The sequence below is a fragment of the Oryx dammah genome, unplaced genomic scaffold (genome assembly GCF_014754425.2).
Source record: "Oryx dammah isolate SB20612 unplaced genomic scaffold, SCBI_Odam_1.1 HiC_scaffold_10, whole genome shotgun sequence".
In the NCBI taxonomy this organism is placed as follows: domain Eukaryota; kingdom Metazoa; phylum Chordata; class Mammalia; order Artiodactyla; family Bovidae; genus Oryx; species Oryx dammah.
In genome coordinates, this window is record NW_024070194.1 from 21941900 (window position 1) to 21957653 (window position 15754).

Genomic DNA, 15754 nt, shown 5'->3' on the forward strand with positions numbered 1-15754 from the left:
CACCACCCGCCGGGTTTAAAACATCTTTGCGTTTCTGTTGGTGTCGCTCCCTATTTAAAAGCCCCCATCGCCCTCTGGGCTTCCCTGGTGGCTCAGAGGTGGAAATGCAGGTTGGACCTCTGGGTTGGGAACATTCCCTGGAGGACTGCATGGCAACCCACTCCAATATTCTTGCTAGCAAATTCTTGCTAGGAAGAACCTGGTGGGCTGCAGTCCTTGGGGTCACAAAGAGTCGGACACAACTGAAACGACTGAGCACGCACAATTATCTCTGTCATCTCTAGGAGACAACAAAACCCCTTGATAGGATATTCCAGGTCCTTCATGATGCTCCCCGCCCCCCTCTTCATTACTTTCACCACACTCTGGCTCAACAACCGCAATAATATTATTACTCATTTATTGAGCTCTCTCTGTGGGTCAGGCAATGTGCTGGACACTGGACCTGCATCTCATGAATCTCCAAGTGGCCCTATGAAGTAGGCTTTGCTATTTGATAGATGAAGAAACTGACTATCTTGGTGACAGAGATAGTCAGCTAGCAAGTTGCGTGGGGTCGGGGGGTGCTGGGATTGGAATCCAGGCAGTCAGGCTGTGGACCCCATCCTCCTCGTTACTATGACTCTGCCCCCTGCACTGAAAAAATGAAGAGATTGCCTGACACAATCAAGACTCCTGTTTAGATGCATGTATTACTCTTGTATTTAACCATCTGAAATTCTCTGTGCCCCTTTGGAGCCCTGCAGTTCCAAGTTTGAATCCTGGCTGTGACTGTAGAAGGGTCAGAACTGGGTGGCTGCTGCCATATGAAGAGAGAGAGTGGGGAGCATGAAGAAAGCTCCCTGGCAGGTACACACGAGGGACAGTGCCCAGCCTTTGGTCAGTGCTGGCCCCCATCTTGCTCAGTGCTGGCTGCAGGGAGGGCTGGTTTCTCCCTCTCAGAGCCTCAGTTTACCCAGGTACACAGCCAGCATGGAGCAGTCTGAGCTCCTTGACCTTTTTCATATCACAATCCCCCTTTGACAGTTTAATGAAAGATACGTGCAAGCTAAGTCACTTCAGTCATGTCTGACTCTGCGACCCTGTGGGCTGTAGCCTGCCAAGCTGCTCTATCCATGGGATTCTACAAGCAAGAATACTGGAGTGGGTTGCTGTGCCCTCCTCCAGGGGATCTTCCCGACCCAGGGATTGAACCCTTGTCTATTACGACTCCTGCATTGGCAGGTGAATTCTTTACCACTAGTGCCACCCAGAAAAAATACTTAGAGATGAAAAAATTGCATATACTTCTGGTGGGGGGTTGGGGGGAGTATCACAGACCCCACCAGGAATCTATAAACTCTAGGTGCAGCTGTTGGGAGGCAGTGTGGGACACCATTTAGGCTCTTGGACTCTGGGGGCAGAGTCCCGGATTCAGATACTGGCTCCCCCAGGCACTAACTGGGTGACCTCAGTCTTCTAATGACAAAAACAGTAATTTTACTCATCTCACATGCTGTTGAGACGTGAGCAATTGAGACACTGCAGGAAAGCCAGATCAAGCATCTCGGGGAGTGGTCAGAAGGGGACTACCAGTATTTAAGGAAATATTTTTCCAAGAGTGGCTCATGGATCACCTGGATCAGAATCCCTTGGGGGGACTGTTTAAAATTCACGTTCCCTGACTTCTTGCCCAGGAAATCTGATTCTGCAGGTCTAGGTTGGAGGCTGGAAGTGTGCATTTTAAACCAGTCTTTGCCTCCCAGTTCTGCCAGGAGTTAGTTTGGTAGGTTCTATGTTTTTCCCACCTCTTCAGTCCTGGTCCTGGAAAGAGACTAAGTTTCCCAGAGGCTGGGAAGAAAGGAAAACAGGTGCAGGGATGGAGCAAGGAACACCCTGGGTGCCCGCCACCCCCGCTCCCGGTCCCGTTCTAGGGACGGGTAGAACCCGGGGCTACTCCACCCTCTACCCTCCAGTGGGTCTTGGCCTCTCACGGTACTTCAGGCTGCCCGCTGTGTGAGGACTGATGCCCTCCAGGCCAGGCGACACAGGGTGGGGCGAAAGGGCCTCCAGGGAGCAGAAAGGAAAGCGAAACTTCCGACCCAGACTTTCGCTTTCGCCGCCTCCGCGCTGTCCAGGTGGCCCCGGAGCGCGATCCCCGGTCGCCCTGGGGTTCGGTGACCCGCGCGCCCCAGACCTGGTTCCCGGATCACTGCGTTCCCCTATGGCCGGCGACCCCTGGCGGAGGGACGAAGGGAAGGTCTCCGACAGCAAGCGACCCATGGCGGGGGCCGGGGGTCCCCTGCGCCTCCGAGAATGGCTGGTGGCGCAGATCGAGAGCGGGCGCTATGCGGGGCTGCGCTGGGAGGACGCAGGCAAGACCCTCTTCCGCATCCCCTGGAAGCACGCAGCCAAGCAGGGTTACCAGGTGCGGCAGGACGCTGCGCTCTTCAGGGTAAGGGAGTGGGGGCGGGGGTCCCAAGTCTGGTTCCCGGAGGGCTCTGTATGCACACGGTCCCAGCGCCTGGGGCGACCTGATGCGCTGTTATCTCGGGCCACTCGCTCAGCCCTTAACCTCGGCTGTCTCTAGGTTGATGATAATGTTTTCTACATATGGGAGACCCTCCTGTGGGTGCCTGCTATGTCGCTTCAGTTGTGTCCAACTCTTCGTCACCTCATGGACTGTAGCCCACCAGGCTCCTCTGTCCATGGGATTCTCCAGGCAAGAATACTGGAGTGGGTTGCCATGCCCTCCTCCAGGGGATCTTCCCAGACCCAGGGATCAATGCAGGAGTCTCATGTCTCCTGCATTGACAGGAGGGTTCTTTACCACTAGCACCACCTGGGAAGCCCACCCTCTTAAAAGAGAATTAGCCAAGGGCTGCATGACTTGCACTGTCCTCACCCGCTAGGGTACTTCACCCTCTTCCTGGGGAAATTAGATACCACTGCCACAGATGGAAATTCCCTCCACTTCCCACCCCTAAACTGTTAACCCCAGCAACTTCGGGACATTTTCTGTGCTTCCCAACACCAGCTCTTCTCAGGGACCTCCTCCAGGAATGCCTTTTCTTCAGTCACCATTAACTTCCTCTCAAACTGTCTCTTTCCCATCAAGGTTTTAACTCGGATCTCTTCCATGAGCAATAAGCAACCAGCCACATCCCAGACTACCGCCACCATCCCAAACACCACAGCTACCTCCAGCTCCTGCTTCTCTGGTCTCCCCTCTACTTTCACAGGGTATAAAAGCATCTAGAAAGGGCCTTCTGGTCAGCAACTCCCTCACTCATAGCTCCTCAGCTCCTCCTCTCCCCACAGTCTGGCTTCTCTTTCTCCTGCTGATGTCGCTAATTGTCTCTAAGAATGCCATTGCTATCATCTTCTTAGACACCCCCTCCCCCGCCTCAGTTGGTCTACATCTAGTGGTTGCCTCCTCCTCCTTGAAACAGTCTCACTTGGTTCCCAGGATCTCTGTGTGCCCACTCGACTCCCACCCTGACCTGTTCTCCTCCTGCCTTCCGGGCCCCTGCTTCTCAGCCTCCATCCCCTCTCCTCCTCTTTCAGTGTTAACAGCACTCCCTCCTGGGCCTCCCTCCTTGTGCCCCACTCTCCTTACACAGCCTCAGCGTGGAGCCCAGGGTTTCCCAGCCTCCCCTCCAAGCCCCAAGCCTGCTAGTCCAGCACTCCCAGACCTCTCAAACTCAGCACCTCCTCAGTACCACACTTGTCAGCTCCCCGCTGCAAAATTGTTTTTCAAAATGGGAGATGGCATCACTCGCCACCCAGACTGCAGAACCAGGCACCTGAACCCTGGCTGCTCCCCTCTCTTCCAATCTCATTCTAACCCATTACCAAGATGTTTGGCTCTTTCTGCAGAACTGCTCTTTCAGCCATCTACTTGGATGCATTCCCTCCATCTCTCACCAGGACAACTGAGTGCCCTGCTTTCCCGTCCCTTGGCTCTCCCCTCTGTCCTCCAGAGGGATCACTCTAAATGTAAATCTTGCCTCTGCACTCCCCTCCTCAGATTCCTTCCATGGCTCCCTGTTGCTCCTGTAATTAAGTCCCGACTCCTTACCAGGACCTCAGAGCCCTGCACAAACTGCTCCTCTCTGGCCTCTGTCCACCTCTCCCTTCTCCCTCCCCAACTTCAGACCCAGCCAGATAGTTCTTTCACTTTCCAAACGGTTCCTGTGTCTCTCACTGGGAGACCTTTGTACATTCCGTTCCCCCTGCCTGGAACACCCTCTCCACCTTTACCAGCCAAATCCCATCATGCTCAGCATAAACATCCCCTACTGAAGACAAGCCTCCCCTGATGTATTCATTTGTTTAAAGCATTGAGGAAGCTCTCAGTGCTTCTCCAAGTCAGCCCTGATCCCTTCTGCTTCCTCCATTGAACAACTTTCCCTATGAATTATAAATGCCTTGTATGACTCTGCCTCCTCCAGCTGCCCGTGGGTAGGGACCCGGAGCACAATGCCTGGCCCACGGAAGGAACTCATTAAGTGTCGAACAGGTGGTTACCTGGCCTGTACCTTAAGGCTATGTGCTGTTCAGAAGTGGGAGATTCTGTGGACTGGCCCTCCCTGTCCCTCTTTGGGGGTGCTTTGACCCATCCTTCAACCCACTAGACACATACATGTGACCCCCTGGCTTCATGCCCTCCTGGCACCTCAGAGCCCACAGGATAATGCTTGGCCTTCATAATCCAACTTCAGTCTGTCGTCTTCCTTAATTCCTCTTTTCCTTTCCCCCAACACATACAGTAGATCCTCATTCTTCACAGATTGCATATTGACAAATTCTCTTGCTTGCTGAAATTATGTATAATCCCCCAATTGATATTCAAGGCACTTCTGCAGTCATTCACAGAATGGAAAAAAAAAAAAAACTGGGTCACCAATATGCACACTTCCAGCAGAGGCTGAACAAGGTGACAGCCCTAGTTTCAGCTCTTCTATTGTCCTTTCACAGGTATCCTTTCAGAGACAATCTTTAGTGCCACATTTTTGATACTTTTTGTGCTTTCTGTTGGTGATTTCACTGTCTAAAATGACCCCCAAGCCCACACAGTGCTGAAGCTTTGTTAGGACTCCTGACACAGGAAGGCTGTGATGTGCCTTTCGGAGAAAATACCTGTATAAGGTAAGTTCCTTTCAGATGTGAGTTATAGTGTTGTTGCCCATCAGTTCACTGTTAATGAATCAACAGTTTATATTCAATAAGGTGTCCTTCAACAGAAACACACATAAAACAAGGTTATGTATTGACTAGTTGATAAACAGGATGTATTGACCAGTTGATGTACCAGAGGCTGACAAGGACTTAGCCTTGTATTTCCTTTAGGAGCGATAGTTCAGTGTTCCCTTACTCAGTGTTTCTGTAAATTTTATGAAACACGACTACCATGAGTAATGAGAATCAACTATATACATACCCTTACATACACATATCAGCTCGTCATACCAGGCTGCTCACTGTCCCCTGCGTGCCTCATGCCGCACTTTTGCTCAAGCCAAGAATATCACTTCACCTGGCAAATTTCCTACTCATCCTTTAAGGCCAAATTCAGTCCATCCCACAAATATTTACTGAGCATCTCTTGTGTGCCAGCCGCCACTCTATGTGCTTGGGGGGCACAGCAATGTTCCCAAAGATCCCTCTCTCAGCTTGCTGATAGCACCCTGAGCCTTCAGCCCAGGTTACCTTTGAGTTAGAGCATCATGAATACAATGAACAAGTTCTGCAGTAAACAAGCACGGACTGTGTGCCAGGTGCTGTGCTAAGCATCTTACACAGACCACTCATCTTACACCTGCCACAACCATGTGAGGTTAGGTATTATTAGCACAGTTTACAGACAGCAAAATCAAGCCTTAAAGGTCTCACCACTGGCAAGAGACACCAGCATGGGAAATGTGGCTTTTGTCTGGTGTCCCAGTAAGCCTGGGATCTCCAAGAGCAATAACTGAGTGCGAATTATCAGTTAAATCACTCCCCCCTCCAATCCACCACTGATTCCTGAATGTGATCAATTCAAGCAAGACATCTCTTGTCTTCCCCTTTGACTACTCTGCTCCACACTGGCCTTCCTTGAAATCTAGCTCACCCCCATGACCTTGGCCCTCGCTGTTCTTTCTACCTAGAACAGCCTTCCTCCAGTTCTTCGTCAGACTCCTTCCTTCTTTTCAATCAGGCTTCAGCCCAAATGCCACTTCCTCCAAGAAGCCTTTTCTGATAACCCTCTCTAAAGCAGTCCCTCCTATTTTTTATTTATTTAGTCCCTCTACCATAATAGTTGGGCTTCCCAAGTGCCAAGTAGGAGGCAGAGGTTCAGTCCCTGAGTCAGGAAGATCCTCTGGAGAAGGAAATGGCAACCCACTCCAGTATTCTTGCCTGGGGAGTCTCATAGACAGAGGAGCCTGGCGGGCTACAGTGCATGGGGTCGCAAGCGTCAGACACGACTGAGCCTCTGAACAGCAAACGACAACCATAGCAGTCATTCTAATGTGTTTAATGAGTGTCTTTGGTTTATACGTGTTCTTGCAAAGCGGGCATTGCTGTTTCGTGTGTGTTCTTATCTTAGGTACATCATTTTGTGTTGTAGGTCTCATTCTGTATCTTACTTTGATTTCACTCAGGGTCAGCTCTGAAGATCTATTCTTGTTCTCTGTCCATCTAATTTGTTTCTAGATGCTGTACAGACTCTATAGTGGGTATCTATTACACACACACACAAAACCATCTACTTTCCCAAATTTGCTTTCCGGACCACAAATAACTGCAGTGAATCTGGTCCCTTCATGAGCTTCTGTGAGAATTCCTTGGGAACTGAAATTTCTGGTCACAGGCTATACTTATACTTAACTGGACTAGGCATGCCTAAGTACCCTCCAGAAACTCTGCCCCCATTCCACTAACAGTGTCCACATCCCAGCCAGCTGGCTTAGCCAACTGGCTAAATTTTGTAAGCTTACAGGTGATATCTCATACTTTTATCTGCACTTCTGTGGCACTAATGAGTCACAACAGCTTCTCCTATGCTCTTGGGCTACTGGTTTCCTCTTCTGTAAACCACCCATTGATGTCCTTTGATAAGATTTTTTTTTCTTTTGGGGTTGTTCTCTGTTTCTTCTTGATTTGCAGGAGTTCCCATATGTTCTAGATCTTAGCCCCTTGCTGATTTCAGACTTTACAAATTTTTTGCCTATGGTTCATGCCCTCAAAATTTTAAGAAACATTCTCTTCCCCCTAGAAGATTTCTTCCTATATAATCTCCTATTAGGTTTATGGTTTCACCTTACTTTTGTTTTTTTGGTCACACAGAGTCCACTTTGTATGGTGCAGTAGATGCGGATTTCATTTATGGCTCTCCAGGTAGCAGGTCCAGAGAAGGCAATGGCACCCCACTCCGGCACTCTTGCCTGGAAAATCCCATGGGTGGAGGGGCCTGGTGGGCTGCAGTCCGTGGGGTCGCTAAGAGTCGGACATGACTGAGCGACTTCACTTTCACATTTCACTTTCATGCATTGGAGAAGGAAATGGCAACCCACTCCAGTGTTCTTGCCTGGAGAATCCCAGGGACGGGGGAGCCTGGTGGGCTGCCGTCTATGGGGTCGCACAGAGTCAGACATGACTGAAGCGACTTAACAGCAGCTAGCAGGTCACTGCCATCATTTTCTGTCCCATTGTATTATTTATTTTTTTATTTCTCACGATCCATAATTTGGAATATAATTATTTCTTTTCAGCTGTTGGCAGCTGCCTTCTCCCATTAGACTTGCATTCCTTGAGAACAGGGATGTCTATCTTGTTCCCCCTTCAGTCTATAACTTGAGCTTACTCAAGGAGCAGGAGCTCAAGAAATAAGTGTTGGATGGAGGGAGGGAGAAACAGAGGAGCCTAGGGGCAGAGAAAGAGAGAGAAGGGTGGGAACCAAGGCAGTCCTCATCCCTTTGCCTGGCACCAGCCCTGTCTCCCAGGTCATTCCTCCCCAATTCCCCTGCTTATCCCCAGGCCTGGGCCATATACAAGGGCAAGCACCTAGAGGGCATTGACAAGGAGGATCCCTCTACCTGGAAGACACGGCTCCGCTGTGCCCTCAACAAGAGTGCTGACTTCTGTGAAGTACCTGAGCGCAGCCAGCTGGACATCTCCAACCCCTATAAGGTCTACAGGCTCCTGTCTGATGGTGCCCACGACCCAGGTACCATACTGCCCCCTGGAGGTAGAAGCTTAGAATGGCTCTCTAGGCAATAAGGACTCCACCTTGCCCATCTGTAAAATGGGAAAGAGTGAACTTACTGAGCTTAAAATCATGGGCTGGTAAACATAGAAGGATGCTTAAAGTTTATCTCCCCATTCCAAAAAGAGGAAACTGAGGCCCAGAGAGAGGTGAGCCTTGCCTGAGATCATGCAGTGAGCTGGGATCATCTCAGACAAGGTTGAAGGGATTCACCTTGGGGCCCATGAAACCACAGACTGTTTCTTGCTCCGTCCAGTTACCAAGGCTTGTGCTCCCAGTAGAGAGGAGGGCATTCTTCAGAGCCAGCAGAAGCCCCCTGGAGGAGTGACAGAGCCAGCCTGCAGGACAGAAGAGCAGGTCAGCATGTCCTTCTAGCCTCTGCAGCCTTGCCAACCCAGTCACCTCACACCCATGCCACCCCTCTACAATCTCCAGTGCATCACCTCGTCCTCTCCATCAGGTCTTGGCCATCATTGTCCCCATCCCTCTATCAGCTCTACTTCCTACCTCTACTCCGTCTCTGCTATCACTTTCAGCTCCTTCATTCTGTTCTCCTTAACTCCTCCATCTCTGTCCCATTGTCTCCATCACCTTCACCTCCATCCCTCATGTGCATCAGTCCTATTCTCTCCCGTTTCACCCCCTCTCCCCTGTTATCACTGGGTCTATCAGTGTGTCCCCACTCATGCCACTAAATCCAGTTCCATCATTGTATTCTCTTCACCTTCATCACCTCTAGCTCTCTATCATCTCCCATCATCTCTGTCTCCATCATTGTCTGCGTGGCTCTTACTCCACCCCGACATGTCTCCTCCTTCATCTACGGTCCATTGCTCCATCCCCATCACCCTGTTAGCCTGGTTCATTCCACTGTCCCCCGGGCACCATTCCATCCATCGCTCTGTCCCCCCATCTCCTAATTCACTCCTAGCACTTCTCTCCCTACCACAATGAATTTCATCTCTGACCCCATCATCTCCAAAAACCCCATCAACTCTCTGTTTACCTCTGTGGGGAAAAAGAATCTTCAGCTCTGAAACCTCAAAGTGCCTATTAACCCCAGCTGCCCTCCATTCTGCCCAGACCTCCATCTGCCCCAGTGCAGACTGTCTGGGAACTCCTGTGTCCCACAGGTCTCATCTCCCACCCTTACCACCCTTCCTCCCAATGCTCAGGATGCATCCGGATTAGTCACAGAGGATAAAGACAAGGAGCAGCCCTCCAGGCTAGCCCAGCAGGACTTCCTGCTCCCAAGCCCTTTGGCTGACCACAGTAAGGACTGGGTCTCCTCACCCAACCCTGCCTCCTCCCTGGCCTCTTCTGTGACCTTGTTGTAAGGGTAAAGGCACCCAGGGTGAGACAATGCCTTATTGCTTTTTCTCTTTCCCCAGGCTACCAGGCACAGAATCCCGTTCACCCCTGGAGCCCTTTGCCCTCTGAGGATTTCAGCAATCCTGGTAAAGAACTGGAAGGCCCTCTCCTCTGACCACTGTGCAGAACTGGGGAAGGCCCAGGATTGACGCCAAATAGCCTTTGTCTCCCACCCAAAGCACCCATACAGACTCCAGATAACAAGAGCGAACATTTGTTGAGGGCTTAGCTTATGCCAGGCATCCTTCTAAGTCTCCCCACAGCCCTGTGAGATAGATACTGCCATTCCTGGCATTTTACAGATGCAGAAGCCAGACACAGAGATTAAGAACCCTGCCCAAAGCCACACAGTAACCTTGTGAAAGTTACTAAGAGGCCACAGTTCGTAAGTGGCAGCGAGAGATTAGAATCCAAGGGCCTGGCTACAGAGCCCACAGCCCTAACCACTGAGCATATTGCTAACTGGAGGCTGCTGTTTTATTGTTGTTGCTATTATTATTATTTCTTCCAGCACTAAAATCCTTGCTGGGAAGAAGCTCCTAGAATTCCAGAAACTGGGGCTAGGAGGGCAGCAGTATCACGCCCTCATTGTACTGATGGCTCCAAACTCTGATTTTGAAGCTCAACTACCAGTTCCATCCTGGTAGTTAGAAGTATGTATCCGTTCAAAGTAGTTATACTGGAAGCTGCAGTTATATACTACCACCACCGCTATTGCTAGAATTATTATCACTTAACGGGAGAGAGTGTCAGAAACTCCTGAGGTGGGGGCCGGGAGGACTGCTGGGTCCCCTGCCCGGTTGTGTGGATGGAGGGGAAGCCGGCGCCGCCAACGCCGGGCGCGCCCGCTCCCTTTCCCGCAGATTGCTGGCTGCACGTGCGGCTCTTCTACCGCGCGGAGCTGGTGCGTGAAGCCACAGCGCTGGCGGCCGAGGGCTGCAGCCTGAGCCCGCGCGCGGCCACCGCGGCCGCCGAGCGACTGCTGGGGCCGCCGCCGAGGGTCGCGCAGGTTCGCTTCCCGGAGCCGCCGGCCAGCGCCCACGTGCTGCGGCGCCTGCTGCCCCACCTGGAGCGCGGCGTGCTGCTGTGGGTGGCGCCCGAGGGCGTCTTCGCCAAGCGCCTCTGCCAGGGCCGGGTGTACTGGCGCGGCCCGCTTGCCCCGCACCGCGCGCGGCCCAACAAACTGGAGCGCGAGCGCACCTGCCAGCTGCTCGACACGCGCCGCTTCCTCGCGGGTAAGAGCGCGACAGCCGGGCCACGGGTTTGAGAATTCTGGGCCTGGGATGGACCTGGAAACAAAGGACGTGACACGGAAACACCGAGAGTGGGAACGAATACGGACACGGGCCTGTAGGAGGTGGAGGTGTAGGCTTGTGGCAGGCTTCGGGCACTGAGTGTGGGACAGAAGCCTAGGACTTGGGCACGTGTTGTCTTAGGGCATTAAGCATTAAGGTGGGCACTGGGCACAAGATAGGCATAGGTGAGTGGCAGTGGGCATGATAGTGAGCCTAGGGCACGAGGCACAGGGCCTGAGAATTAGAAGTGAGACATGAGACAGGCATAGGCATGTGGAAGTGGGCCTGGGCACGTGGGGGATGTGGATTTACAGGACACGGTCAGGAGATATGAGCGCAAGGTGGGCATCAGATGGGATCCCCCCACCCTAGACCCCACCATCTCGGTGCCCGTAGAACTGCGAGCCCACCTACAGGATGGTCGCCCGGAGCCCGAATACCAGATCCGGCTGTGCTTTGGCGAGGAGTACCCGGGGCCCCCGGACCAGCCCGAGGATCGGCTCATTATGGCCCATGTGAGTCACTTTCTACACCAGCGGAGAACCACCCCTCACCCAGCCCCTCTAAATAGCCTCTCACTGCTCCCTCCAGTCCCAGCTCTGCCCCTGACCTGCCATATGACCTCTGATCTGGAAGACCTCCTGTGTGAAAATGCATGTGGAGATGGGTTGTCACTCCCCACCCCCCAACAAAGTGGGTGGTTTAGGAGAAGGTTGGCTCATTCCTCCACCTCACTCCCACCCCGCAGGTGGAGCCAGTCTTCGCCAGGGAGCTCCTTCTGCACTCGAAGATCCATGGCCAGGTGCCCGGGTGGCAGGTTCCCAGCCTAGCATCCCCGACAGCATCAATCACCCTCTGACACAGCTGAGTCAGCCCTAAGCGGCTTCTTCCTCCTACCATACCCACTAAAGCAACTCGCCACAGGGTATAGATCCCACCCTAGTCCTGCCCCAACTGAGCCAGGGGATTTAAGGTAGGTTGGGACAGTGGAAGCCAGTCATGGCCTTCAACCACTCAGCCACCAAGCTGGAGCCTGGGAACCAGGCGCAGAGATAGACAGCTGGACCTCAGGCATCAGGCTTGTATATCAAACTCAACCCTGAGGCTCCGGAAATAACAATTAGGACAGAAACAAGGCTGGATCTTTTTGTTAAGAGTCGGACATGTCTACACTGGTTTACCTAAAGCAGACTCTAACTGCAGTTGTTCCGTTATAAAATTTGCTTAAAGCTGAGTTTACTGGGAGTTCCTTGGCGCTCCAGTGGTTAGGACTCTGCACTTCCACTGCTGGGGGCCCAGGTTGGAGGGATCCCTTGTCAGGGAACTAAGATCCTACAAGCCCCACAGCCTGGCCAAAAAAAAAAAAAAAGTGAGAGTGGCTGAGTTTACTAATAATTAGACCCTCGGTATGGTTTAGACTGAAGCCCAACCAGTAACAGAACCGTCCCACTTCTGAGGGGTTCTGAGTTTCCAGACCCTCCTTCCACCTGCCACAAGTCTCTCTTCTTTGGAGGGAGTAAGAAGTAGTGGGAGTTGGGGCTCCCAAAACAGAGGACTTGACCTGAACTTGGAGCTTTGAATGCTAACCACTAAACCGCCGCCTGTAGATACTGACTTTGGAGAAACTGAGGCAGGCCTAGGATAGGAACCTAAGTGGGAGCCAGGAGTCCACCCCATCCCCAAGCCCCACCAATGTTTGCAAAATGTGAGTTGTAGGGAGTCTGTGAGAATTGAGAGGGAACCCCCTCCACCATAAAGGCAGTGACCCTGCCTTGTCACTAAAGACACTGTTTTCTACCCCAGATATCAGACCTTTTACCTTTTCTGATTTCTGACTTTATTTATGGGAGTTCTCTTACAGATGGCAATGTAATAAATTTTTCAGTGATAAATAAGCCACTTTTACAGAGGAGAAACTGTGTGACTCCACAAAGGACAGAAGTCAGTCAAATCACTATTTTTAAAATTCATTCTACAAGTGTTTATTGAGCACCTACTCTGTTTCAGGCAAATGCTGCACACCGAGGATAGAACAGAACATGGTCCCTATTCTCTTGGGGGTCACAAACCTGTTTTCCAGTGGTGGCCCGGTAACTGTCCTCTACCCCTGCCCCTCACAGAAGGAGTAGTATTAAGGAGGTCCAGACTTCTGAGTTGAAATCACAGCTTTGGTCTCTCACTAGTTGTGCCACCTCAGGCAAGTCACTTAACTTCTCTGAGCCTCAGATTCCTCATCTACTCTGAGGGCCTCTGGAGCAGAGTTGGTCTGAGAAGCAACTGTCGAGAGGGGAGGGGAGCTGGCCTAGCATGTCAGTGGCACACAGGAGGTGCCGGCTGACTTGGTTTGCTTGGGGCTGGGAGAGCACGGTGGAGGTTGCTTCATCCTTCCGAAGCCTTGACTGTCCTGGGCTTCGCTGTACCCCCAGCCTAAGCCTGCATCTATCGGAGAAACTCAGCTCAAGGTGACAGTCCTCGTCATGCCCAAACCCTTACTCGGTGCCAGAACTCTAAAAGGGCACTGGATTCTGTGTAAGCTTTACCACAGCCTGGACAACTGCAGAGTCATCAGCTCCATTTTAGAGATGGGAAACAGGCTCAGCCAGAGAATTGGTTGAGAGCCTCTGGGAAGGGGGAGGTCTCTGGCCTGAGGTCTGTCCTCCCCATACTAGTCACTAGAGGGCGCCAGCGCCCAGCAAGCCAGGTTTGGGCTGGCTCTCATAACTACCCTAGATGCCCCACCTCTTGCAGACCCCCGTGCTAGAAGGGCAGGGAACAGTGTGACCCCGAGTGCTCTGCACTGCGGGGAGGAGAAAGAGAATCACGGGCCTGGGAGGAGGAGGAAAGGAGAACGAGGAAACCAGAGGTGGGGATTCAAGAGGCCCCTGAGGCTCTTCTCACAAAGCGCCCAGTGCTTGAGCCACAGATCCTACCTCCCCTCTCTCCTGAGAGAGTGTGTGTGTGTCTCCCTCGTCCTATCTTTGTGGATCTCTCTCTCTTGTTCAGTGATTCCTTTTCTGTGCTCTGCGCACGTGCGCACGTGTATGGGGCTGGCTCTCAGTGTCTCCCCTTTCGCTGTCTACTGGCTGTCTCTTGTCTCTGCCTGTCTCCTCTGCGTGTTCCTGTCTCCCTCTTATTATGTCCCCGCCTCTCTTCCTCTCTGTCCTGCCTTTCTTCATTCTATCTCTGCCTGGATCTCTTTTGGTTTCTGTCTCTGTCTCGCCCAGGTGCACATCCCGTCCATCCTCCACCACCACCACCAGCCGGCACACTTGGGCTGAGGGTCTCAGTCCCTTCCCTCCTGTGTCTCCTCACCCTGGGCAGCTGCTCACAACTTCCCAATCCTGGCCTCTCCTGCCCGCCCCTCTTGGGCCTGGGGGGAGGGGAGCGAGGGAGGAAGGGAGGGCAGCCTGGCGGGCCCACCCCTTTTTGCCTTTCCAGGCTGGGAGGCTGGGCCAGTGGGCCTTTTAACCAGCCTGGGCAGGCTGTGCCGGACACCAGCCCTGGACATCGTGCCTGGCCTCTGCGGTTCCGGCAGCCCGGCCAGCCCGGCCAGCATGCAGCAGCCGCCCCCACCCGGGCCCCTGGCCCCTGCGGCCGAGCCCACCAAGCCTCCTTACAGCTACATCGCCCTGATCGCCATGGCCATCCAGAACTCTCCAGGGCAGCGGGCCACACTCAGCGGCATCTACCGCTATATCATGGGCCGCTTCGCCTTCTACCGCCACAACCGGCCGGGATGGCAGAACAGCATCCGCCACAACCTGTCACTCAACGAGTGCTTTGTCAAGGTGCCCCGCGATGACCGCAAGCCGGGCAAGGGCAGCTACTGGACGCTGGACCCCGACTGCCATGACATGTTCGAGCATGGCAGCTTTCTGCGCCGCCGCCGGCGCTTCACCCGACGGGCAGGTGCCGAGGGCGCCAAGGGCCCCACCAAAGCACGCCGTGGACCCCTCCGAGCCACCAGCCAGGACCCAGGAGCCCCCGACGTCGCAGCTAGCAGACAGTGCCCATTCCCACCGGAGCCACTGGAACCCAAGGGCCTAAGCTATGGGGGTCTGATGGGGGCCTTGCCAGCCAGCATGTGCCCGGCCACCACTGATGCCAGACCTCAGACACCCTCAGAGGCCAAGGAGATCCCCACGCCCAAGGCTGCAGGCCCAGGGGAGCTCCCTGTGGCCACCTCGTCTTCCTCGTGCCCTGCTTTTGGCTTTCCCACCAGCTTCTCTGAGGCTGAGGGGTTTAGCAAGGCCCCTGCACCCATCTTGACCCCCGAGGCCACCATTGGAAGCAGCTACCAGTGCCGGCTGCAGGCGCTGAATTTCTGCATGGGGACTGACCCAGGACTCGAGCACCTCTTGGCCTCAGCAGCCCCCTCCCCTGTACCATCCACCCCTCCAGCCTCCCTCCGGGCCCCGCTGCCCCTGCCAGCTGACCCCAAGGAACCCTGGGTTGCAGGCAGCTTCCCTGTCCAGGGAAGCTCCAGCTACCCATTGGGGCTGACCCCCTGCCTGTACCGGACGCCAGGAATGTTCTTCTTTGAGTGAAGGCCAGCCGGCCTCAGGCCGTCCCTGCATAGCCCCTGCCAACTACGCCCTCCAGGTTGAGCCTGACTCTGGGATCTGGGGAGCTCTCAAAGGACGCGGGCCTGGCAAGCCCACGACATCTGGGACAGGAAGCCAAGATTGCAGCGGTGAACACTCAGCCAGCCCTAGGGCCTCTGGACAGACTTGGGGGTGAGGGGAAGCAGGGCCCCCTGGGGATTTACTCTGTGGCTCTCAGGGCCAATAAAGCCAGTGTGATGATGAGGGTCAGTCTGCTGGATGGTTGGCAGCTGAATACCAGGACGCCTGGTTCC

General features: G+C 53.5%; 2 protein-coding genes across 3 annotated transcripts; both read left to right on the top strand.

Annotated features, from left to right (window-relative positions):
* Positions 1-1941: 1941 nt before the first annotated feature.
* On the top strand, positions 1942-12698 carry LOC120868754 (interferon regulatory factor 4-like). Of its 2 annotated transcripts, none has more exons than XM_040247581.1 (8): positions 1942-2434; positions 8002-8191; positions 8487-8587; positions 9406-9502; positions 9622-9687; positions 10465-10836; positions 11293-11411; positions 11645-12698. In XM_040247581.1, exons 1-8 carry the CDS (start codon positions 2006-2008, stop codon positions 11753-11755), a joined length of 1485 nt encoding a protein of 494 aa, XP_040103515.1. In that variant the 5' UTR covers positions 1942-2005; the 3' UTR covers positions 11756-12698. The 2 variants fall into 2 exon arrangements, with proteins under 2 accessions (XP_040103515.1, XP_040103516.1); XM_040247582.1 differs by having other exon boundaries at positions 1942-2407.
* Positions 12690-15705, top strand: FOXS1 (forkhead box S1). The gene has a single exon (XM_040247583.1). It carries the CDS (start codon positions 14451-14453, stop codon positions 15441-15443), a length of 993 nt encoding a protein of 330 aa, XP_040103517.1. The 5' UTR covers positions 12690-14450; the 3' UTR covers positions 15444-15705.
* The last annotated feature ends 49 nt before the right edge of the window (positions 15706-15754 follow it).

Bases quoted from the DNA above. Each gene is read 5' to 3' on its own strand.
- LOC120868754 (XM_040247581.1), top strand. From the start codon at position 2,006: ATGCCCTCCAGGCCAGGCGACACAGGGTGGGGCGAAAGGGCCTCCAGG. The intron at 10,837-11,292 runs GTAAGAGCGCGA...CGGTGCCCGTAG, and splicing joins CACGCGCCGCTTCCTCGCGG to AACTGCGAGCCCACCTACAG. The intron at 11,412-11,644 runs GTGAGTCACTTT...CCCACCCCGCAG, and splicing joins ATCGGCTCATTATGGCCCAT to GTGGAGCCAGTCTTCGCCAG.
- FOXS1 (XM_040247583.1), top strand. From the start codon at position 14,451: ATGCAGCAGCCGCCCCCACCCGGGCCCCTGGCCCCTGCGGCCGAGCCC.